General features: G+C 38.8%; 2 protein-coding genes across 3 annotated transcripts; one reads left to right on the forward strand and one right to left on the reverse strand.

Moving 5' to 3' along the window:
* Nucleotides 1–26: 26 nt before the first annotated feature.
* On the forward strand, nucleotides 27–16,270 carry dedd1 (death effector domain-containing 1). 2 transcript variants are annotated; one of them, XM_047361532.1, is made up of 6 exons: nucleotides 27–164; nucleotides 477–679; nucleotides 3,170–3,690; nucleotides 3,799–3,921; nucleotides 4,587–4,727; nucleotides 14,468–16,270. In XM_047361532.1, exons 3-6 carry the CDS (start codon nucleotides 3,219–3,221, stop codon nucleotides 14,863–14,865), a joined length of 1,134 nt encoding a protein of 377 aa, XP_047217488.1. In that variant the 5' UTR covers nucleotides 27–164; nucleotides 477–679; nucleotides 3,170–3,218; the 3' UTR covers nucleotides 14,866–16,270. The 2 variants fall into 2 exon arrangements, with proteins under 2 accessions (XP_047217488.1, XP_047217489.1); XM_047361533.1 differs by lacking the exon at nucleotides 27–164 and adding an exon at nucleotides 235–406.
* A 4,904-nt stretch (nucleotides 16,271–21,174) lies between these two features.
* LOC124866356 lies at nucleotides 21,175–23,045 on the reverse strand. Its single transcript, XM_047362103.1, has 4 exons — nucleotides 22,919–23,045; nucleotides 22,617–22,828; nucleotides 22,176–22,501; nucleotides 21,175–21,973 (listed from the first exon to the last, which is right to left on the reverse strand). The coding sequence occupies exons 1-4, from the start codon at nucleotides 23,020–23,022 to the stop codon at nucleotides 21,737–21,739; spliced, it is 879 nt and encodes a 292-aa protein (XP_047218059.1). The 5' UTR covers nucleotides 23,023–23,045; the 3' UTR covers nucleotides 21,175–21,736.
* Nucleotides 23,046–25,401: the final 2,356 nt, after the last annotated feature.

Here is a 25,401-nt window from a genome sequence, read left to right on the forward strand (position 1 = left end):
TGATCGCAGATCAGTGATCTAAAAACGTGACCTTACATCACTCGTCAAGTCAGAGAGATTTGATTGGTCAGTTTCCTGACGTTGTCGTGCCGGCGTCACAGAGCACGTTGCTCTATGGAAGTTGCTAGATTTTCCAGCGGAAGAGGAGAAACAACAAGAGGACGGTGAGATTGAGTTATATACGTTGTTTTACTTAAAGAGCCAGTCTAAAATGTTTTGACGAACGGGTTTTATTCCTAAGCGTTCATAACGCTAAATTGTGTTTGCATCACAAAGGTCAAACAATTCTATAGACGTGATTTCTGTTAGCACAAACATTTAAAAACGGCATTTGCTGCTAACAAAGGAGCGACACACATGTAGCAAACTAATAAATGCTCGTTAGTTTAACCTTAATTTATCACAGGTAAAGTGACATTTTTGTTGATTTTTTTTATTATTTTTGTTGTAATGACATTGTTTCTTTTTTTTTCCAGGAACAAACGTGACAGATTACATAAACGACCACACTGCTCCGCCAATCAGCGCTGCTGCTGGGCGTCAGAAGAAAGGACTCTTTGTATATTTGGCTTCCAGCGGTTTGCTGCATTCTGGATGAACAAAGGGACAAATTAACAGTCACAGCTGACCGTTTGTTTGGCGTGTCTCAGAAACAGCGTCGAGCTGAGGACAATAAAAGGTAAATCTGTAGACCTCGTCAAAACAAATGTATTTGCGTTTAGGGCAAATTACCAATAGACTAATGCTGGGCTGATATGAGATACAGGTGCGTCTAATAAATTAGAATATAACCGAAAAGCTGACTTATTGGTGTGATATGAATGTATTATACACACAGAAATGTATTTGAAATGTTTCTTTCTGTAAATTTTAATTATTATGGCATATAGCCAATGAAAACCCCCCGAAAACTGTTCCTTAGTTATTGACACCTTCCACAAGGATGTAAAACCACAAAATGTTATTGCTGAAGAAGCTGGCTGTTACAACAGTGCTGTATCCAAGCATACAAGTGGGAAGATTGGTGGAATGAAAAAGTATTGTAGAACAGGCTGCATAAGAACTAGGAGTAACTGGAGATGCTCATTTAATTTTCCAGTAGGACTTGGCACCTGCTCACTGCCAAAAATGCCTGTACTTGCTTTTATGAACATTGTGCTTGATTGGCCAGCTAGCTACCCTGATCTATTCAATTCAGTTTTTTTTTATATAGCGCCAATTCACAACACATGTCGTATCAAGGCACTTCACAAAGTCAATTCAGTCGATTCATACAGATTTCAAGTCGGGTACATACATTCCAATTAATCCTAACTATCAAACAGTGCAGTCGGATTCAGTTTATTATTCAGAGTGGTTAAAAGTTTTTTTTTATCTAAGGAAACCCAGCAGATTGCATCCAGTCAGTGACTTGCAGCATTCGCTCCTCCTGGATGAGCATGTAGAGACAGTGGACAGTCACTGGTGTTGACTTTGCAGCAATCCCTCATACTGAGCATGCATGTAGCGACAGTGGAGAGGAAAAACTCCCTTTTAACGGGAAGAAACCTCCAGCAGAACCAGGCTCAGAGTAAGCGGCCATCTGCCACGACCAACTGGGGATTTAAGAGAACAGAGCAGAGACAACAAGAACACAGAAGAACTGATCCAGGAGTACTTTCTACGGGAAGGAAAGTGAAACATTAATGGTTATAGCTCCTTTGGTGGCTTCATCTAGGATAGAAAGAGCTAAGCAGATGAACTCTGAACCAGTTTTCAAGTCTAGAGTATGAAAGAGAGCATGTACAGTTAGTCACAGTAGAAGCTCAGCCAGTAGCTATGTCTAGGAGAGCCAGGTTTTAACACTGAAAGACAGGTCAAAGTGTATCATCTGTATAAGGTGAGCATTAAGTTGTTGGCAGCATCAGCTAAGTCTATGTCCCCCTCCAGGAAGGTGCCACAGCTAAACACAGAGCCAGGTCAGATGTAGTTTCTAGACAGAGAAAAAACAGAAAGAGAACATAAGGTTAAAAGCTGAAATGGAAGCAAATAACACAAAATTGGAGAGTAGTATGAGAATGTAGCAGAGAGAGTGAAAGTAGTCATTATGCCCTCCAGCAGTCTAAGCCTATAGGAGCATAACTACAGAGATAGCTCAGGATAACCTAAGCCACTCTAACTATAAGCTTTATCAAAATGGAAAGTTTTAAGCCTAGCCTTAAAACATAGACAGGGTGTCTGCCTCACAGACTAAAACTGGGAGCTGTTTCCACAGGAGAGGAGCTCAATAACTAAAGGATCTGCCTCCCATTCTACTTCTAGAGACTCTAGGAACCACCAGTAAACCTGCAGTCTGAGAACGAAGTGCTCGGTTAGAAAAATATGGAACAATCAGATCTCTGATGTATGATGGAGCTAGATCATTAAGGGCTTTATATGTGAGGAGATCTAAACCCTACAGAGAATAGTTTGTGCATACCGAAGAGGAAGAAGGAAGGTTTTCATTCACTGTAAGCCATAAACATTAAGATTAACTGAAATAAATACTTAACATAACACTTAACATATCAACTTTTGTGTAATAAATCCAATATACAATTTTGTTTTTTAAATTCAGTAACCTGAAATGAATTTTAATGAAAGTTGTATTTATTAAGATGAACCTGTAACTTGGGCTTTTGATATCTACTATTAATTTGGTATTGCTGTTTGTTTATCTACCCTATTTCTGATTTAAAAAGAAATACTAAGTTTTCTAACAGAACTACCCTCTAAATAAAACCAGCATTTACTCTTCAGTTTTTTTATTATAAGATTCTGATCTGAATCCAACCACTGGACTTAAATTATGTTGTAAATATTTACTAAGCAAATAATGCCAAACAAAACCAATCAAGATACAGCAAAATAAAAATTTGCATAAAATTACAACACAGATTCTCAAGTTAAGCCAGCATGTTTCTGACTGTAGCCACTCCCACAGCTACTTCTTCTCCATGGAAACTACCAAAACACAGCCAGTCTGCCTGTTAAAATCTAGCTCAACAATCATGCCTATTCTATGGATTTGTTTTTTGATCTAATTTGAGTACATGTATGCTTCTTGATATCTATACTTGTGTGTTCTGCTGTTTTAGAGCTAAGATTTTCTTGTTAAAAGTAATATTTATTTATCTTTCCTGTTGAATAGTTTCAGACAAGAAGAGACGGTGGAAAAGAACCATAGGCAAACCCAGACCATGGCTGCAGTTCAGTACCCAGAGCGCACCCTCTTGGACTCACTCCACTGGGATGAAACCGAATGCCTAAACTATTACGGGATGCTCTCTCTCCATGAGATGTTTGAAGTAGTTGGCTCTCAGCTAACAGAAGCGGACATTGAAGTTCTGTCTTTCCTTTTGAATGAAACCTACCCTTCACCACACCCTCTTGACCCGGCAGGCTGGACAGTTGAACCCGCTGAAGACAATCCAGAGGACTCGGGTGTAGCTCCAAGTCCACAACTGTTGAGAGCATGGAGGCGGTTAAAGCACAACGGCTCACAGCAGCCCTTAGAGGACTTTAAGCCTAAAAGTGGTCTTGAGTTGTTGCTCGAGCTTGAGAAGAGGGGATACCTCAGTGATGGTAACCTGGAGCCACTGCTGCAACTTTTAAGAGTGCTTACCCGACACGATCTTCTGCCATTTGTGTCCCATAAGAGGAGGAGGACAGGTAATCATTTTTGATCACAAGTCATTTTGCTGGCTGTTGCCACTTATTAATCATTCATCTCTTCTTTTTCATTTGTTGGATAGCTAGTATTTAATCTGTGTTCTTCAGTCTCTCCAGAGAGAATTGGACAGAGGTATGAACTAGATAAAACAGAACTGGTGTTCGGATTACAGCATAGCTGCAGACAGGCAGATATGCCACTTCCATCCTTCACACAACAGTTAACAACCGGTAAGTTTGGTGACTTATGCTTTTTATTTGTAGAATATCTTTTATTCTGTAAATGCCAATACTTCTATAGTGCCTTGTAATAATATTCATACCTCTTTTCACATTTTGTCCCATGACAAACAAAAATGATCTGACTGGGATTTTATGTTATAAACTGTAACTGTGAAGTAGAAGTAAAAAATAATCGTTGGTTGCAGTCCTAGATGGAGCTAAATATTGTAGAATCGTGAAGAAAAACCCGTTTGAGGCTACAACAGGTTTTAGACTGTCTGTTAGTGTGTCTTTTGGTGGCACATCAGCCCTGAACACAGCCAGAGCTACAAATTACTTGTTTAGATCAAAGCACTTTAATGTGTTAGAACGATCAAGTTAAAGTCCAGACCTAAACCTAACTGAAATACCCTGATAGTTGTGGTTATAATGTGGCAAAATGTCAAAGAAATCAAGCATTTTGAATACTTTTGCAAAGCAATCTATTATGAAAATATTGGCTTTCTGCTGTTTTATCTTTCTAGAGTTCTTATATCTACATGATGTTACAGTCTTTTGTTTTTCTAGTCTGTTTACAAGAAGGAACCAGAAATAACTGTGGCAAATGAAAATGTCCTGTTTTTGCCCATCTGTTACAATCCCAGTAGTGACACGCGTGTTCCGTGCGTTTTCAGATATTTACCCTCCTGCAGCTGGGTCATCTGCAAGGACACGGAGGAAGAAGAGAGGACATGGCTGGAGCCGTAAGCCCAAGAAAGCAACCAGACAGGTCCAGCCACTGCCTCTCCCACCAGCACCTCAGAAAATCTCATGCGGTAAGTGCAGTGAATACATGTGCAACATGTCCTCCTTCAGTCCTTCACCCTTTGCTTTCAGAAGCACTTTCATCTTTTTTCTCCTGTTTACTGTTTTCCCTTCATTTAGATAATATCGAAAAACATACGATCGTCAGTCTGTTAACATCATCGACAATTCTCCGTGTTTCATTTACTGATGCCTAAAAGTGATGTTGTTCATCTCTGCTGAACCTCAGCTTGAATCATTGCGTTTGCTGACAAAGTTCGTTATCTTTCTCACCATAAAAAGTCAAACAAGCCATCTGTTCATTTAGATGTGCTACTCCACACAAAGATCCACACAGCAGAGCAGTAAATTGCTGTATTTACCTTTTAGTGGAGATAAAAAATAAAGGTTGGAAATAATGTTAACACTTTAGGAAGTGTTGTGCAATGAATGGGACCTTATTGGTCATAACAATAGAGAGCATTTCGCCAAACAGTTAATCCGTCAAAATAACAACAGAGTATGCTTTCTTACTCGTCTGTCTCATCATATCTGCCAACGTACAGTTCGAGGTATAAAATTCCCGACCTCAGTTCTGTTTTTGGACAGAAATAATGTCACCGTCACAATTTTCTACTTTCGTCTTTTGGATCACCGAAATCTAAACTATTCAAGCTGTTTTCAGTGTTTTGCTCTTATAGGATGGACAGTATCTTAATAACGTTCTCACACAGCATCAAAGATTTTTTTTCTGATTTTTCACCTTGAGCTTCCTTACATTCTTGTGTCCTCATATAACATTTTTCTAACCCATTGGTCTGTGTTCAGCTGCTGCTACTACGAATGGAAACTGGTGGCTACTCCCTGTTCTTTTTGTCTTTACTTTCGATCCAAGTGTTTAGTCCTGTCAACTTGAGAGATGCCCTTTGTTCTGCTTTGTTGTGCTGCTTTTATCTAATTTACCTTCAGTATTTGTAAAGTATAATTTAACTGAACTAAACTCATGAAGGTATCCGAAGTTGGTTCCTACAAAAGTGAAAACATCCTTGAAAAAACCCTTAACCATCCTAAAAAGAAGTTGTTAAACTCTTGTTGAGTCATTAACTCAACAGAAAATGGGCACTAAATACCCCTGCGGTAGTTTATAGCAGTTGTTACTTGATTTTTATGTGGGATGGGTATCGAGCTCCGACACAGACTCTTCCGAGTTCCTTCCTAAAACATTAGTTATTGAAAGGAATGTTTTAATATTAAAGAAACACTATCTCTATTAACGTCTAAAGACTTTAATGGAAAATACCATCTATATAACATGAACACTGCAGTATTTAACAAATCGCTCCCAGCGTTGATATTTGGAACCGAGTCATGTAGAGATAGAGAGAAAACCTACCTAAAACTTTAAAGGATTTTCTTTAAAAGCAAGTTTAGTATATAATTTAAAATTCACTCATTTAGTGAATGTGTACGTTTTGAATAAGCAACTTTGAGTTGGCCAATACATGTCTGTAGTTTAAATAAAATGTATTTTAAAAATAATGACCACCTTATTGATCAATTAAATGAAATATAAAGAGAAATAATCAATTTTATTCTGGAGGATATGCAGCTTTTCTTATTCCAACATAGCTGGTGTTTCCTAATTCCTCGTCATTCACTAATTAAGCTTCCTAAGGCCCCCCTCACACACATTAAGAATCAGGCAAAACATGGATTGTCTTTGCTGGGTCTTGAAGAGGTCTTCTGAAGTGCATCAAAAATGCAACGTTCTTCCTATTACACATTACTGTTTTGAGTGCGAATATAACGTATGCAGTGAGATCTTGTTGGTTCTTTATCGTGGTAGTGGCACGTAGCTTATCCATACTTTGTTGCCATTGGTGTAGCACTGGTGGGGAGTGTCTATCGGAGATTTGAAACACGGAAAGAACACATTAGCCTCATCATATCCACACTAGACTGGATGTACTCAAGTACAAGAAATGTATTGTAACACTCTGGGCACCAGGACTGCCAATGCCATTACATCGTGCCATGCCTGTGTCTACACCAAAAGGTATCTCACCAAGCAGCTACAACGAATAATCAAGAGTCACGATTAGGTCACTGGCACATAGGGGCCAGTTTTGCTTTGTTCTCAGTTGGGGAGAAGCGCACACTCCACCAAATTGCACATGGACTGGTTGCTGGGAGACCAGAGGAAGTTTTTAGTTTTAACAGGCAGCAGTTCAAATGTCAAGTGCATTTCTCAAAGAGAAACTCTGAATCTGTAGGAGTCCTTTCATTCTGATCTCCTCTACAGCAAGGTTAAAACTGATGGTGCAGGTGCAGAAGCCTCCAACATATATATTGGGTTAATTATGTAGACTGTGAGGAAACATCCTTGCGCACGTGTGATTTCTGTGGCAAGAGCATTGCATTGGGATGCCCAGCGATTCAGCAAACAAAAAGAGATTTGATAAGTGCCTTCATGCTAAAATTTCCAAAATCGTTGGTTTTTTTGGGGGGGGGGTTTGTCCCACATTTTGCTTGACCCAGCAACACTCGAATGTGATTGAGGTTCTGTACACTGCATAGTCTTAATCCTGTGTGAAGGGGGCCTAAGGCATCTGAGGCGTGTCACCTACAGACAATCATACAGACAAATATTCATCAAATATTACACTTTTAAGCAACTTCCACAGCATTGTGACAAATCAGTCCACTTAATCTTGAGTGTTAGTGTTACACAGCTTTGAAATGTATATTTTTCACAGCGTGCCTTTATTTGGGCTCAAAATAATGCAAAGAGGCATCTAAACAGCAAGATGTATTAACTTTAGTATCCATGTCAACTAAACCCTAATGATACCCATCCCATTATCATTCAGTGCAGGACTAATCAGCACCAAGACATGACTATTACACTATTAAACTTTTGTTTTCCCTTGTGTTGCTTTTAAAGGCCCGTCTCTGCCTGAAAATACAAAATACTGACTAAACCAAAAGCCCGATCCCGACTTGATCAAAATAAAATCTCAGAAAGAAGACAGCCCACCCATAGGTGTTAATTTAAGTGATGTGCCTGTGAACATGCTGCTGTCTTGACTCAACATTTGATTCCACCAGGTTGACTCCGATTGTGACTCAGATCGAGTTACCTAAGACACAATGGATCACGAAGACAGAGATCGAGACTGAGGAACAAAACAAAAAAGTCTTTCACTCCACTCTGTGCATACGTGCCGCAGTGTGCGTGATCAACTCAGTCATGTGCTCTCACAAGTCTGGGCCGATGCCTAAGGTAAAAAGAGGCTCTCCTCCTTGTGACAACAGGGGGTGGAGCTGCTACTTTGCTCTGTATACGATGCTTGTCTATCATAATATAGGTGCTCCTTACCTGGTCCCTTATCATCAAATTTAGTTTGCTTTTAGAGAAATCATCCTTTTGTTATTTAGTCTTGTTCACTGTCAGAAAAAAAAACGTGTCACAGAATCTCGATTCCCTCCTGTTCTGTCAAGAGTTTAGTGTTTTACCGAACTGACCAGAGTCCTCAGCAGTACGCTACGAATCCCTCTCACAAGTCTGCAGTGCGTGTTCAAAAGTAAAACTACCAAAAAGTAGGGATCTCTGGATAGATCTGCTTCACTTAAGTCATGCCAATTTGGAGTTTAATATGCATCTAGTGGGTTTAACAGTTCCACAAATATGGCCAACATACAGTTTAAAAGATGACTTAACCATAGTTAAGAAAACAACATGTCTGCTTTTCTCTGGAACAAAATAATGTAAAGAGGAAAAACAAGATGCATTGGGCTATAGGTTTCAGAGTTTGTGTTTTATCTCCAGAACCCAAATTATTTCCATCTTTCCAGAGAGAACCCTGACTGCAAAGAGATATACCAATCAGAGTTTTGTGGCCGATATCCAGTTTTGTAAAGCTTTCACCTGCCAGTAGTTATTTTAACAGAAAAACTAGACCCTTTACCTTAAATCTTGGGATTTTCTTTAAATGGCTGGTTATATTTTAAAATGTATTTAAACACAGAGTCCGAAAACTCTGGAACAAACAGCCTTTGCTGGAACATGTTTAGCTTCCCCAAGATCTATCGAAGTCTCTCGCTTTGTTAAAAGTTTATGGTGTCTTTTTAGACACAACTGCCCCTTTTGTCTCCTTCAGATTCATTTTAATCGCCTGAATGATGGCTTCAAAATGTATTTATGCTAAGTAGGTTAAAAGACAAGAGGACTGCTGCTATATTGAGATGATTGTGTGTACCTAAAGTTGTTTTGTAATGCAGTAATGACCATAGGATGATACATTTAGCCTAATATTACTTGTAGAAAACATCATAATTAATTAAATTTAGTCTTTAATAGTATACTGGGAGAATATGGCTAAAAGGATAAAGAACAACAATTATGTTGGTCATATTTGTAGAAAGAGCCTGCATTGTAAAAAACGGATGTCAGTGTCTGAGGACCAGCCTTGCTTTTCTTTTCAGAAAATCTAAGATGGCTGCCGCTTTAAAGAAATAACTCAGGTTTTTTTTTTCTCAAGCAGTTCTGAGAAAACGGAGTAGTGCTCTGCTGAGGGAAGCTCGTGCTGTATCTTATCTCTGCAACCCGTGTGAGACCCCTTGTGTGTGTTTGTCAAGACGGAGCAGAGATAGATAGGGCAGTTCAGTCCATCTCTGGCCCCTAGCATTTCAACAGACCTTAAAAAGTCTCTCTTGTCATGACTCATCTCTGAGACCATTTTCACCAGTGTCTGAATTAAATTGTGACAATGAGGACTGCTATTATTGCTGTTCCTATAAGGGGTGCTTGGGGAGGCCTATGCTTGGCTTAATTGACCCTGTTGATTACCCTTCACAGTTGGATCCTAAATTTTTTGTTGCCAAGGTTGAATGTTAGAAAACTGTCCAACATAAGAGTAATCCCAAGCATTCCAGTGCATCGTAAGGGCACATTTAGAGTGTCTGGATTGATTAAGTTGACAATGATACCCACTGGCCAGTCTGAAACTTGATTACAACTAAGAAGTGCCTGCTTGATGTTGAAGGAAAAAAAGCAAACCTGGTCAACCATCATCCAACACACTTGTGCTTGTCTCTCTTTCTCTTTCTGTATTCGCAGTTCTAAACAGTCCCAACGTGTGTATCAGGAAAACGATATCCTTACACACAATGAGAGAGCGAGAGATCGAACACTAAATGTTCAAACCACGCAAAACGGTAAAGAGTGATTTGTCTATGGGACATGAGAGGTTTGTGTGCCTGTCTCTCAGATTTCCCCGTAGCTCTCCACTCTCTTGGTCGGTTGTTCACCAGAAAAATGGATCGATAAAGAGTTGAAGTTCTCCGTGCCAAGCCACTCCTCGTAAATGGGTACTTAAACTTTTTTTTTTTTTTTTTTTTTTGGTCTGGGGGGGTGAGACGAGGAAGCCAAGCAGGCTTGGTGATGAAAGTGAGTAATGAAAACTGTGCCTCCTAATGTCCTGTCTAAGTGGATGTCTCTGTGTCCAATGAAGCGTGAAGTGCTCTGTAACCCTAACAAAATGACTATCACTGTGTTCCTGTGGTTTTTAAATGGCCTTCCCCTCGCTGTCACTGTCTTTATTTCTATCCTGCTCAGTGTGAAATGAGGGCCGCCCATAAATGCAGTAATTGGCGAGTGGTTATCGCAGCCCTGGCAATCGCATGCTGTGTAATGATAGAAAAGGTCAATTTACAAGACTTTAAATGCCTCCCTCTGACCACAGCACGTATTCTGAATGAAAGTTAAAGCTGTTTTGCAACCTATTGCATCTTCACTGCTGTTGAAATGCAACTTTCTTAGTAAATGAGTGCAAATCTTATGTATTATGGCTGTAATATTAACAATAACAGATTTACCTGTAGGATAATAAGGTATTAACCTGAATCAGCCTTTTTCAGGAAAACATCCTGACTATGACATGCAACCATAGTGCCTTTGGAAATGTTGTTTCTGATTAAACGAGCCAAAGAAGCTGTGCACAACAGACGGCTGAAAACTTTGCCAAAAAACTCAAAACCTCAAAACCTTTGGACAACAGATTGTTGCAGAATCGATTTTCTTTCCCATCTTATGCTCCTGTTTCCACCCCAACCCCAGTCTTAAATATTATGGCTCCTTTTTATGACATTCCTCTGTAGGGTTTTGTTACTTTTAAACAGTTTGTCAGCCTTTTTTCCCCTTATTGAGTGATCATTCATTCTTTGTATTATTATTCCTACATAGCATTGTTTTTCAGTGAAAAGAGTTACAATCTCTTATTAACCCACTGATGATACAATAAAATGTCAATGGAGGCATTATAGACTTTTCATGTATTTACATTTCTAAATACAAGCAATAATATGTGGTGAAAATAGAACTATTTTAAAATTGTGCATTTGTGTTGTAAGTCATGACATATTGTGATAGAAACCGGGCTAAAAAATGTATCAGAATTAAATGTCTTTACGAAAACAGATTTGTTCTTGTGCTTTCAACTGTTATGTCAGAAACTAACGTGTAAATTAGTCTTCTGAAATCGGTTGGTTTTGTACCTGAATCTTACAACCAGCCCTAAAAACAAAATGCAACATTTGTCCTAAATAGGTTAAGTGTTCTGTTTGATCCAGTCTTCTTTTTTTATAATTTAATTCTGAGGAACGCACATAAAAACCAATGTTATCGCTCCTCTTCAAATGTTAAGGGATTCGAGATCAATTCCTTAATTGGACATTTGCATTTCTAATGTTGGCATTCTCTAAACGTTTCCCTCATGAGTCCAGTGCCATTTGCTGTGGCATCCGACAAAACGCAGCTGCACAGGATGTCGATGGGACTCCTCATATCAGTGTAGCTGTTGAGCAAAAGTCTCAGAATTAATCCATCATTTAGTGCAGCAGCATATTGTCACGCAGGAAATATTTATAAAAATACAGCCTTTAAGTAGACAACATTAATTCATTGTGGATATTGGGGTGGGGGGGATGCAATTAGAAGGAAAAATATTAGCTTTTTACAAACATACAATAATAGATGACTTCTAGTTTCTATGGGGTAACAGTATGATGTGATATAAGCCTACTTTCTCCTGTCTACTCTTGGGAAAAATGGGAAAAACTAGAGAACATTCTGTTCGAGCGAGGGAGTGTGCTGATCTCCATGAAGTCAGCAAATAAGCATAAGAAAACGACTTGTTCAAACTGACCCACATCTACAGGATGACTGGAATGATGGTAACAGTTTTATCTCATTAGCTTTGGAATGTAACAATATTTGTGACAGTAAGTAAAGTTTATTTGTTAAGTGCCTTTCTCAGACAAAACCTGTACAGAAAACCAATAAAATAACTTAAATTTAAGTGCCATAAATAAGATAAAATAACACGATGAAACACACAATAAAAATAAACATTCAACAGAAAGCCTGTTTTAACAGGAAGGGTTTTAACTACTGTTAAAACCTTCTAGAGATTATAATTGAGATTATTAAATGATCTACCATCTTCACCGTATCTACTCGAACCCTTCTAGACACATTAAGGTTCAAAATATAAACAGTTTTAGTAAGTAGTTCATCCGTGCTGCTAAACAAATGATTGTTTTCAGTCATGTTTTGAAACAAAAATTCATTTATGCCTCCTAAAATCCACAGTGAAGAAAATAGTTTGGAAAAGGAAAACGAACAATCTCAAAGGAGTTAGAATATCTGTAAAACTCTGTCTTTAGGTTAAAGGTCAACATCTTATTTTAGGCTTTTTCGCTCTACCGGTAATTGTTACAACCAGGGTTCACATGATGTTAAAACTCTTAATAAATGAGTCGTATGTTACAACCTATTCACTTTCCTGAACAAACAATTCAAGTAAAGATATTTCAGTCCTAAGACTTGAGATGTTTCAGTATTATGATTTTAGCCTGAGTCTTATTAGTACTGAGTTTGTACTGAGTAAATTTCCCTAAACATTATTGAATGAGCCTGTTTCTAGATTGTGACGACTGCTGTTCACATTCTCCTATTAAGGGTTTTGATTGGGAGAGCTGGGTTTTTGTTGCAGCAAAAGTCATCAGCACCTGGTTTCCTCTTGGAGCTCTGGAAAAATGTCATGGGAGATGATCTCAGCGTTGCTCTTGCTCAGTACAGTATGTATCCTCCAATCTTTCTCGCTGTGCTGTTGCATGACCATCAGTCCTGTACACTGCGGAAACTCAACAAGCTATTTATTCTCACCATTGAAGATTATAATCAGAATCTATCTTGTGTTAAATTTTAAGCTGAGACAATAAGCCCATCTAAGACTTGGCAAGGCTGAGTTGTTTTTAAAATAACCTTTCAAAGATATTTGCTGAAGGTGTCAACTTCATTTTGGTAGATTCGTTACATGAACGCTTCAGCCATGATGTTTGTGGACCTTTTAAAGCTGTCACACTGAACGTTCTCATGCTCCAGTTTCTTCTGATTCAACCCGTTTGTTAACAGCTGCCAATGATACTCAAATTCATAGAAATGACCGACCGAGAAAAGGAACAACACTGCTGGATCAGATGAGTATTTCTTTCCTTGCTCCGACTTACCAACTTAAGTTTCACCAAAACAAACTGAGGGGCCTTATTTACAACAAAGATGCTCTCAGTTGGATTGTTCTAGTTCCAGCGCCCTGCATCTGTTTACTCTGCATTGCTGCACCTTTAGATTTTCTTTGTTTTGTGTGGAACTGATTTTGAAACCAAAAGAAATATTGAATTCAGCATATTGGGTGGGAACTATGCACCCCTTTAAAAAAAAATAAAAAATCTCTGCTCAGTTTAATACTGATGAATATGAAGCCCAGCAGTGATGTAGTGCTGTGAAGAGTGTTTGCTACTTGCAGATTTTTTCTGTTTTTGCCTTTTTGTGTTTGAATCTTCCAGATCAAACACATTTTAGTGTAAAACTGATGAGTAAATACATAGAGCAGCTTTCAATTAATCCTTCTTATATCATAAGATGAAAAATAGGTAAACAGCTGTTGAAGACCAAAATGCTTTCCCCCTAATCCTAATGGCTAACTGTGCCACCTTTGGCGTCAACAACTCCCATCAAACGTGCAATAATGAGCAATGGGTCCTCAACATTAGCCTGGAAGAGTTTTGACCCACTCTTCTTTGCAGAATTGTTTTAATTCAGCTCAACTGGAGGGGTTTTAAGCCCAAAAGGCCTGTTTAAGGTCCGCATCTGAATCGCATTTTTCTTTCCGCTTTTGAGATTTTTTGTAACCTACTTTATGTTGTCAGACTGGTCCTATTTAAGTGATTTACTGCTTCTACAGGTCTGACTAATCAGGCTTGGGAATGATCTTGGAAATTGAACTCCGTGTTCAGAGAAATGTGTTTAAACAGTGAATTTATGAAGTAACAAAAGGGGCACAATACATACATAAGCATAACAAATTAAATAATTTAAAAGCTGCTTTTTATATTTAGTTGGTTCATCTTTCTCTGGTATTAAAATGTGTTTGATCTAAAATATTTAAGTGTGACAAAAAGCAAAAAAATCTGTAGAAGTAATGAATACTTTCACAGCACAGATTAAACCTAAACTGGTATTTGAATTTTTTTTTAAAAATGTTTCTCTCTTTCTCCCCTTTGTTTTGCCCTTATGACCCCTCAAATCTTTCCTCTCTTTCTGCCATTCTTTTCTTTCCCCTCTTTTCTACTGGCTCCTTCGACCTACTCTCTTCCACCGTTCAACCCCCTCCCTCCCCCACGGTTTTCCTCCACCTTCTACTATTATCAGATATTCGCCTACGCGTACGGGCAGAGTACCTGGAGCACGAGTCGGCACTACGTGAGGGCGTCTCCTCAGACAAGCGTCAGCCACTGGAGCGGCAGTTCGAGCTGTTCAGCCGAGCCAACTCGCTGCTGCGCGCCAGAGACCTGGGCTCCATCGTCTGCGACATCAAGTTCACAGAGCTCGACAACCTCGAGGCCTTCTGGGCCGACTACCTGAGCGGGGCTCTGCTGGAGGCCCTCAAGGGGGTCTTCATCACGGACTCCCTGAGGACGGCTGCAGGCTCGGAGGGCGTCCGCCTGCTGATCAGCGTGGACCAGGATGACTACGAGGAGGGCCGAAGGCTGCTGAGAGCCAGGAAAATGATGCCTTCTTGTAATGGTGGGCGCACACAGACTTGCTAATCCTTGGGATCATATGAGACCCTTTTGGCTGTGTTACATGAAGCTTGAAGGAAAGGGTAGCTGGGACTATATCTGAAGGTAGATGGCACTTTAAAGGCCTTCTTTTGCAGTTGACGTGACAACCACTAGATGGCAGAAGTAACCACCGGCTGTTTTTGTTCATAACATGCCTTTCAGTTTTCAGAACCATCTAAGTTAGAACATCAACATTTATGACTGAAGCAGGAATAATTATCGTTTAGTCTGTGTTAAATTAAAATGTATGTACAGGTGCAACATCCTTAAACACCAGGATGAAACTGGATAGAAGAAGAATTTTCTAATGACGTACTAATCCTCGGCCTCCTGATCAGTTTTTTTTTTTTTTGTAGATTTATTCAAGTCGCATACTAATAAAAAAGAAAACGGACTGAATTGACCACCTGATTCGATGTCAAAACAAATTTATTTTCTTCTATGCATTGGATTTCCTTGGTTCTGGAAAGTCTCCACTATTAAAACTAATTGTCCTCATTTTCTTTGAATGTTAAAAAAAAATGAAATAAGGGATTGAGTGATTACCATATTTCAAACTGTTAAAGCTAAAAAAAAAAAAAAAAAAAAGAAAACATTTCTGAATCTATAAGTAACATTGAACAAAATAGGAAGAATGTGCTGCTTTTACCACAGTTTGACTTCTCCATTGAACTTTGAAGAGCCCAGCTGACACAGGAGGGACTAGATAAAACTGGGATTCTCTGCCCCGTGCACCACGATAACCCACCGTATGATTGCTGTGGTCGGTGGATACTTTAGTCATCAGCAGATGACAGCACTGATTAGGAACAGGTCTCAACAGACCATGGAAGATTCATCATCTCAAGCTTGTCAAGAGCAGTCCTGATAATGCGATGGTGGCTTGTGCCTGGGCTTCCTGCTAGGCCTCAGCAAAAGCTTCTCTCAGCAAGTAAAGCACAGGACAGTGCGTCAGTCAATAGAAGTGATGTTGGAGAGATCAAAATCAAAGGTGCACATCCCAGCTCCACTCAGCCCTGCGATGTTGGCCCAGTAGAGTGGCTCATGGACAGCTGTCTACTCGCCCTGCTGGAACTAATGCCTGGACTTCACTCATAGAAGACGATCAATAAGGCCTCTCACTCTTAAGTCCCTTCACACTGGCACGACTTAAGCAGACAGACACTGTCTGAAGTAAAAGTGCAGGGCCGAGCAGAGACCAGCGAGAGGACAATGAACAGATTTCCATGTTTACTTTGTGTGTTTTTGGTAAAGGAAACGATGTATGTTTGTATTGTTCACTAATTCAGGGGAACATTCGTTTTTCTTTTGAAAGATAATTCTTTTTTGGTGGAAATCTTTATATATTGGATGTTTTTTCTGGTGAATAATAAAAGTTATGATGGCCTCATGTTGATTCACATTTTTGATACATTTCTGCTACATTTACAGTGTGTAAGATGGAAAAACAATATGTTAGTGCCAGTTGGAATATTTAGAAATCAGCAACGTCTTTCTTTCCTTAATGAGCGATTTAGCAAAATGTTTCTTGGTTCTTCACGGTCTAAACCTACAACAGCTGGAGTAGACGCTTTGCCTCAAATGTCTAAGACGTCTGCTTGATATAGATGGTCTAATGTTGCAGGTTTATAATGTGCCTGGAAAAATAATTTCCCAAAATGTGGTGCTTTAAAATTACAGCAATAAAGTAATTCAAGTTATTAATATTCTTACATCTTGGCAAATGTTTAAAAAAAAAAAGCTATGTCATTTTCTAAACGTCTATCCTGTGCTGCAGAATGAGCTGATCATACTCAGAGAAACTTAATGTGAAATGCAAGACTTTACCACATTTAAAAAAAAAAAAGACAATCACTATGCAGTACAGCAATCTCCTGCTGTGAAGTATGATGGAAGACCTGTGATGCTGTGGGCCTTTAAAAAAACAAGATTTTAAGTACATTTCTCATGGCTCCTGTTAGAACACTAAAAATGGCTAATTTACAGGTTTTCAGCAGAATAATGATCCTAAACAAATGGCCATACAGACAAGTCATGTCTGTATTTGGATGGAATAAAGGCTTTTAACCTCTTAAATCCGAGGGTCCCCTTACAAGGGGACTTGGCCTTTTTAGCTCGTAACTGACACACACTTGTCATATGTCCAGATCTTCATCTTAGTCTCCTGTACAAAAGTATCTACTTCATTCTTATGTCCACTGAACACATCTTAAATGCCATGCAAAGAAGCACGCAGATAGCCAAAATCACCTTAAAAACTTATGACCTCAAGAACTGTTTGGCAATGTGGCATGATTCAAGGTGAGGCCGTTTTTCGATCTCTCTATTCACCCTTTTTCATTATAGTTTGTTTGGGTATATAGTTTGTAGAATGTGAAAATAAAGGGTGCTGAAAAAATAATTTGTATTTTTTTTGGAAAAACTTTTGTTTTATTACCAAATATATAATAGCAACCCACATTTTCAAGTTCAAGAATAAATTCAAAATTTCAATAATTGTCCCATAATGGCACAGTAGGGCTCCGCCTGGATTTGTTTCAGTCTGAACATGAATAACTTTTCAATTGCTTGTTGTGTTGACGCCACACTGGCTACAGATGCCACTCAGATGTTGTACTTACAATTTATTGTGTTCATTTCCTTCTTTACAGCAAGAGTAAGAGGTTTTGTATGAAAACATCTGGGGGTTTTTTTAGCCGGAAATTATTTTTTGGGCATTTACACCTCATTTACTCGGGTCCAAAATAATTTACTAAAATTTTCACTTCCACGTCGTCCTCCTGGACCTTTCTGTTAGTTGATACCAAGATTAGCAGTTTAGGCATTGTACATGTTGAAAAATGCCTTGTAAAGTAGGAGTATGCCTTTTTGGGAAAAAAGACCCTTAGACTTAAGAGGTTAATTGTTCAGATTTTTCTTAAAAGGTTCATTGTATTTTAGGATCACTGCAGGATCTTAAAGGTGATGAAAGAGGCACTGTGGGAGACAAATAATAAACCATTATTTTTCCAGAATTATAAGTCTGATATTTGCAGTTAAAGGAGAAAACAAAATCTCACCTTTCTTTTTTTAACTTTTTTGGCTTCCATACCCACCATGTCAGCATGCTTTAAAGGTGCCACCATTGTTTGTTCAGATGGTAGCACCCAGCATCCAAAAAAACCTCTTCTACAAATGCAGTTCTCTTATCGACCTGCCCTCATGGAGAACAGTAATAGGGCCCAACCCTCTGGGAGAAAACCTGATGTGGTGTTTTCTACCCTGTCTGGAGTATGCTTTGTTTGATGGCCAGTTCAACTGCCCCGGGCTTGCCTTGGGGAAAACCTCCTTCCTTTAGAAAGCCCAGTTCTCACCCGCCTAGCCTTAAAGCGGAGAGCAGTGAAGTGATGCCCACAGGTGGATTTAGGCACTTTCTCTGAGAAATCAGCAAAACTACAGAGAAACTGTTCAAATGATACTGTGATATTCTAACTCGGAGCTCTGACTCTACCTTGAATGCTCATGGCATTATGAGATATTGTCTTGGTGGGAAAAAAGAGATGCATATTTGGAGTGATCATAATTACCAAAGAACAGGATATATCGTGCCTCTTTAGCGAAGGTTTTTTCAAAAACCTTAATGCATTGGGCTTTTATGTGACGGAGCAGCATAAAGTAGGGTATTATTTTGAAAGGGAAGGAAAATGATTAAAGTTTTTCACAATTAAAAAAAAAAATCTGACAAAGGAGGTGTGCATTTGCATTCAGCTTTCCTAAATCAACACTTTGTAGCACCACCTTTCACTGCTGTCACAGCTTTTGGCTGTATGTGTCTTCAGGCTTTTAGCATCTGCTGAATTTTTCTGCCCATTCTTTGCTTGGTCAGAAAATTGGGTAGAGGGCATCTGTGAAGATCAGTTTTCAAGTCTTGCCTCCCTGTCGCTACTAAAGAAAAGCCACCATCCCAACAGCATGATGCTGACTCCACTGTGTTTCAGGGTGAGGAATGGTGTTTTCAGTGCAGCATTTTTTCATGTTTGCCAAAAAGTGCGACTTCATGACAAGATGTTAAAAAGTGCTTTCTCTTTCTCCCCCTGCTAAAAGTCTAACAGAAACTTCCACCTTCCTGAAACTGGTTCCGGAGGTCTTTGCAGAAAACCAGTAAATCTCCTCTTCAATCTTCAATTCATTCCAGGCACTTCAATGAATGATATGAAGTTCAAACTTTGCTTTCATCAAATAGTTAAAGGCTTAAACCATTGTCCATTGTGACACTAGGCTTGCTTGTCTTTACCAGTGATGAAGTTTGAGACCACTTCTCAGACACTAAGTTGCACTATTGATGATCCAGGAGCCAGGATTTGTTTCTTTGACAGATGGTTTCCAGCTGTTCTTCAATATATAAAATTGACACTATGATACAGAGCTTCAGCACTTTCAACAATCAACTCTGTTGGAGGAGGAATGTGTCAAAAATGAAATAAAAAGGGTTGCCTAAACGGGTACACTTTTTAATTTAGTACATTGCACATTTTGATTCAGTTTCAGCTTTCAAGTCTTCTTCACTTCATACCTGCTATTAATTCTCGTGAATCGGAGGAACCTAAATAAAGGTCAGCTTTCCTCAGATATTCCTGACTTTTCCATATTTGCATCATTTAGTTAAGGCCATGGTTTGCAGACAGGTTACAACGTATCAAAGGAATCCCAATCCACAGAGGCATTTCTCAGGAGAAGGGTTCCACAGCATTATATAAACATTCATAATTTTTAATGACTTGCATTACAGATATTGCAAATTTCTCCAATATGGAGAGGAAAAAAAAAAGATAGAAACTGGTCATGGAGGATGTTAGGAGACCAACATCTGCACTGGAGGAGCTGGAGGAACAATCTCATGTATTCTCCATTTATCCAGACTGATGAGTAGAGCTGCAGGACAGATGCCCTTTCTTCTAACACAAACATTCAGGCCTGGCTAAACACCTCTTGGGAGGATGTATTATGTGCCACGATTCTAAATGGTATGTTTGGCACAAAAACAACATCGTACACATAGTGAAACGAAGTAATTGCAGCATTGTTCTCCTGGGTTTCTTCAGAGAAAATTATGAACAGATACCAGTCAGTTTTGACCTTCAGATTTCTGCATGAAAGCTGAATATTGAGGTGAGCTTTATTTTTAGCATCACAGTGAATCCAAACATACATCTAGATTTACTTTTGCATGACTTCATTACTTGATCATGAAAGTTTGGTAGTGTCCGACAGAGTCGAGAACTAAATCTTACAGGGCCGTCTGAAGAGGTCTATGGACAAGAGATGTCCTCCCACTCTGATAGATTCGGATAACCTTTGCAAGGAAGAGCAGGCAAATATTAAGCAGAGATGCTGAAAGCTGAAAGCCTCCCAGCAAAGAAGACTGAATTTGCTGAATGCAGAAATTAAATCAAAGGTGCTTCAAGAATTCATTAGTTTGTTGTGCACGTTGATGCAGCCAGGTTACTGAAGCTGTTCCTTCTAACAGATTTGTTTCTTTTCCAGTTGAATTGTATGGGGTTCCATTAGTGCCAAAAATATGTATATGTGTCTATGTATATGTTTATGTGCTGTGCTTATGTCTATGTATGCTGTGTATGTGAGGTGCTTATGTTAGGTGCTGATGTCTATGTTAAGTGTACATGTTAGATGCTTATGTTAAGTGTATATGTTAGATGCTTATGTTAAGTGTATATGTTAGATGCTTATGTTAAGTGTATATGTTAGATGCTTATGTTAAGTGTATATGTTAGATGCTTATGTTAAGTGTATATGTTAGATGCTTATGTTAGATGTACATGTTAGATAGATGCTTATGTTAGCCCCCCCCCCCCCAGAAAAAAAAAAATCTAAACAGATGGGGGTAGTCATTATATATGGAGAGCTCATTAATTCAAAATGAAAAGAAACACTATTATAATTATTCATAAATACTCCATCCAATAAATAAATGTCCCCATGAAATAAAACAAAATATATAATAGAAATAATCTTTTTTTACTTTGTCAGGTATTTACTTACTTCCAAATTTATGCATTTAAGATTTTACAATTTATTTCAAGATTACTCTATTTAATAATGGTATTTTATTTTTAATACTTTTATTTAGTAAAGCTACTTTAGGTGGGACTTTTATTTTTTAACCCCATTGTGTCTAGCAATCTTCAATGAAAATCCATGCTCTACATCAGAGATCTTCAACATGGAGGTGACACCATATCTGTACTGCGGCAACCCCACACTGGAATAAAATAAAAACAGTTGGGGCAAGTCACTATAGGTTTTATTTGCAAGAATATGTTCCTTAAAATAATGAAATAAATCCACAACCAAAACTGCTCATCTCACAAATTACAAACATTTTGCAACCATAACTGACAATCATGAAAATAACTTTTTTTCATTTTAACTGAAAATGCATTATTTTATTTTATATCGCAGACAAACTTAAACTGATGTCAATGAAACTAACCTTTGACCTCACACACTAGAACAACAACAAAACAAAAAAATCAAGCTTGATTCTAAAGGAATCCAAACGTTGGAGCCTGTATCAGGCCAGACTCCATGTAGAGCACAAAGCTGTCATAGGTCTGGTGGATGGGGAGGCGCAGAGTGACCTCACAGGTGTTCGCCTTTGGATACAGAAAAGTAGTTATGCTTTAAAAGACAGGATGAACTGGATTTTCAAAAGAACATGAAGTCACTAGCAGTAGCAACTCAGCTGATGCCCCCTCCTTTTTCATTGGACCTCTTTTAAGGACCCTGTAATCATTGTTTGAATTTTGTTATTTTGGGAAAATAAAACCCATTTTCCTTGAAAATTCTTTCTGTGTCCTCATGCTTGACCGACCCGGTCCCTCACATCATGGAATATTCGTCGAGCACTTTCCAAGGCTTCCACTAGTATATCCATCCCAAAGCATGTACTAGGGCGAAGAGGATCTATTCTCTCACGGAGATGTTCAAATACTCGGTTTTGTAGAGGCATGGGATTTTCTGGAACATCAACTGCAGCTTCATGATCAACAGGTGTTGGTCCTTCCCAGTCAATGCCATAATCCTCCAGAGTTCCCTACACAAAGGGACATAGTGCTTAGAGATATTCTTTCTATATACCACTTATGTCTCTTTATATTCATTTACTGAGCGAGATTGCGAGTTTACAGGAATTACATTGTTCATTGACACAAATTTTACATAACTTGTTTGTTTTATGAAACAACCTTAATGATGCATTTCTTTATAAAGGTAACACAAAAGATCTGTTCACTTACCTGTTCACAAACAGGTTCAGTGATAGGATGCGCCCCCATAATCTGTCCTTCAATCCATAACTGCTGGGGGGACTTTCCGTGCTCTGTAGAAAGGCGATGACGATCCCAAGCTTTCTTAAACAGCTGTAAATGTTCGTTAATTTTGGGAAGCATCACATAATGTAGACAAATGAGGTCTAGCTCGTCGTCTACATTTAACACACCAGAGTTGTAAAGATGTTGAAAGGCTGTATAATAGTTTACAGTCACTGAGCACCAGACATCTCTCCACAGTCGTTCGATTATCTGATTGTGAACACTCCATCCGGTTATGAAACTTGTTCTATCTGTAGTATAAAAACATAGACGACAATGGAAAAATATATGTTAACATGAAAAGAATGAAGTTCTTACATAAATTAAATACTTGTAATGTTCACTGTTTGTCAATGTGCTTCCTACCTGGTCCTCGCTGTGGATGTTCAAGCATGAAACGAGCGACGTGAACATTCTCCCCTCCTTTGTCATTGCGAACCCTTGTTGGAATCCCAAATTGCTGTACTGCGGCAAGAAAGGCGCTCAATACAGTGGAGGCTCTATTATTATTATTGGCACAGAGGTACATGATCTTTCTGCTGTACCCATCAATTCCTCCATGGATCACAATTCTCCAACTGCAGGTATGAAAATAAAAAATTTTTTTTTTAAATGTACCTCACTATAGAACGTTTTCTTGCTACAGAGCTCACCAGATAAGGACTCACCGAATCAACTTATGATTTCCATCAATGTGCCATAAAGAATTTGGTGCTGGTACAGAGTACACTCTTCTTGGAATAACGTTTATTCCAAGCCCTCGACACAGCATGCCAGCAGGATCCAATACTCTCAGGGTTTCAATAGCACGAGACCTTTGAACCCTTAATAATCCAACACAAAATAATAAGGAAAATAATAAATAAGGAAAACTGGGTGGTTTCCATGCCATCATTGTTTTGACATTGGACAAATGCTCACCTTAGTCCAACACTGTTGAGATATCCACTGACCGTTTTGATTCCTGAATCAGGGAACTGCTGAATGAAACTAGACACTACGTCTCTAAGATCTTCAGTGGAAATGTTGCTGTAATACATTCTCACTGACAGACCATTTTCTGTCATTCTCCTTCTTATAGTTGGACTGACTCCAAACAAATGTGCAATTTCCCTAACAGTAAAGTCAAATTCAAGAAGAAACTGAAGTTGCTCAGCAGAAATGTCCCAGGAAGGGCGTCCCCTCCCTCCAGTTCTGAGCACAGCTGGCTTAAATCCATGTAGCGGCTGATGCTTTCCCTCTAGTAAAACCAACACTGTTTGCATGCTCTGGAGTACATCTTCCAGGTCTGAAAATATTTGATGGTGGACACATCTCAGAAGACGTCTGTACAGTTCCTCATAACGAAAATTAAGGAACTCCAGATCCATTTGCAGAGGCTGGACTTCAAATTGGTCACACAGTCGCCTGCATTGATTGTAAACAAACATCAACAGCTCTCTGGTATGTGGGTCTTCCTGTGGGCTAAGCACATAAAAATAGGAAAGAATCAATTGCATTCAAAATTGTTCTGTCTTTTGGCAAGGGGGATTAAATGTTCTTTAAGTATTTTCAATAACCAGGGTATGACTGAGAATAAGGAATATGAAACAAAGCTTACAAAGAGTACTCATGTTCCAAAGACCTACATCTCTACTGCTGTAAAAAGATCGTTATCTGTTTTACTGTATTTAGCATTTCTTCTGTGAGAATGCAGCCACCATTTCTTTTAGTTTGTTATTGATTTTCAGTAAAAACATTCTGTAAAAATCTCTCCCCGCCGCAGAAAAAGTACACTTATGAAAAGTCGCTTTGATTGATTGAGTTTTAACACACTGCGTTAAATTACAAGTAACCAAACGGCATTTCCAATATGAAAAGTAATTATTTAGATTACGTTTTGAAGGAAAAACTAACGCAGTTACTAACGCAGTTATTATGTAATACAGTAACTCCCAACATTGATGACCATTAATAATTTGTAGTTTTGAAGTGACAATTATAGCGCTCAAGGACGTTTTCTTTCTTCGTTCTAAATGCAGGTTTTTGTGGTCTGCTCTCACTAAATTACAGCAGTCAATCTTGTTTATCTGGACCCACTGGCCCACTAAGAACAGCACAGGATTGTTAGCCAGCAGCAATAAAAGCAAAATAACAAAACAAATACTGGATTACCTCACAGAAGAAATGGAAGGCAAAAATCCTTCGCTGGAACCAGCTTCTTGATGGATGGATATCTTACTCGATCGGTTCTGGGTAGCAGGACAGAAAAAAGCGAAATGCAGACTTCAGAGTCCAGGAACAGAATCTGAGGGACTAGGAAAGACATGAAGCTGATGACAATAATGGTTTTTACACAAATGGAGAACAAAGAACACAGGGTGAAGAAAAAAGGGGCCAGCAGTCTCTTAAGCCTCCAACAGTTTCCATCCATAACAGCAGTCCTAAAAGGACATATTACCTGAGTCAGCCCTAACTATAACCTTAATCAAAGATCAAGGTTTTCTGTCTGACGTTAAAGCTATGGAGGGTGTCCATGTCCTGAACACTAGCTGGCTCAGGGAACTTGAGAGATTACGGACGCTAAAGACCAAACACATTTAACTTGTGCTTTTTTTTCAGTTGGATGTGTGCCTAAAGGTGTTATTTACAAAAATGAATGAGAGCATATTTCTGAGCGTGACTCACAGTAAAAGTAAATGAGCTCAATGTATCCTTGTCGGATTGGACAAGGATACTAGATGGGATGAATGCCACGGGCCTTGCTGAAAAAATAAGAAGCCACATAGAGGAACTGGAACCACTATTTGTGGGTGGACCCAAAGCCCTTCAGCTCCAGGACCTCCTGGATCTTTTCAGTGTATCTTTTGCTGAACCAGGAAGCAACAGGCGCAGAGCACAGAACCAAACAGTCATGTTTTGGAATGACTGGCTGATTGAGGTGGATGGTATGGCTTCACATTGGATGCTTCAATTATACCCTAGTTTTCCGTCAGGCATTTGATGAGCGTGCCTAATTAGAATTAATCTTTGATAATGACTTTTCTATTTTTTAAGGAACTGTGTTAGATTTCATGCTTCCATTTTTAGACCCACCCTTCTAAGAGACCAACTAACATGAATAACACTGTAATCTGTACAGGACATTTTCAATTACAATAGATGTATCAAC

Source organism: Girardinichthys multiradiatus, chromosome 3, assembly GCF_021462225.1.
Source record: "Girardinichthys multiradiatus isolate DD_20200921_A chromosome 3, DD_fGirMul_XY1, whole genome shotgun sequence".
NCBI lineage: Eukaryota > Metazoa > Chordata > Actinopteri > Cyprinodontiformes > Goodeidae > Girardinichthys > Girardinichthys multiradiatus.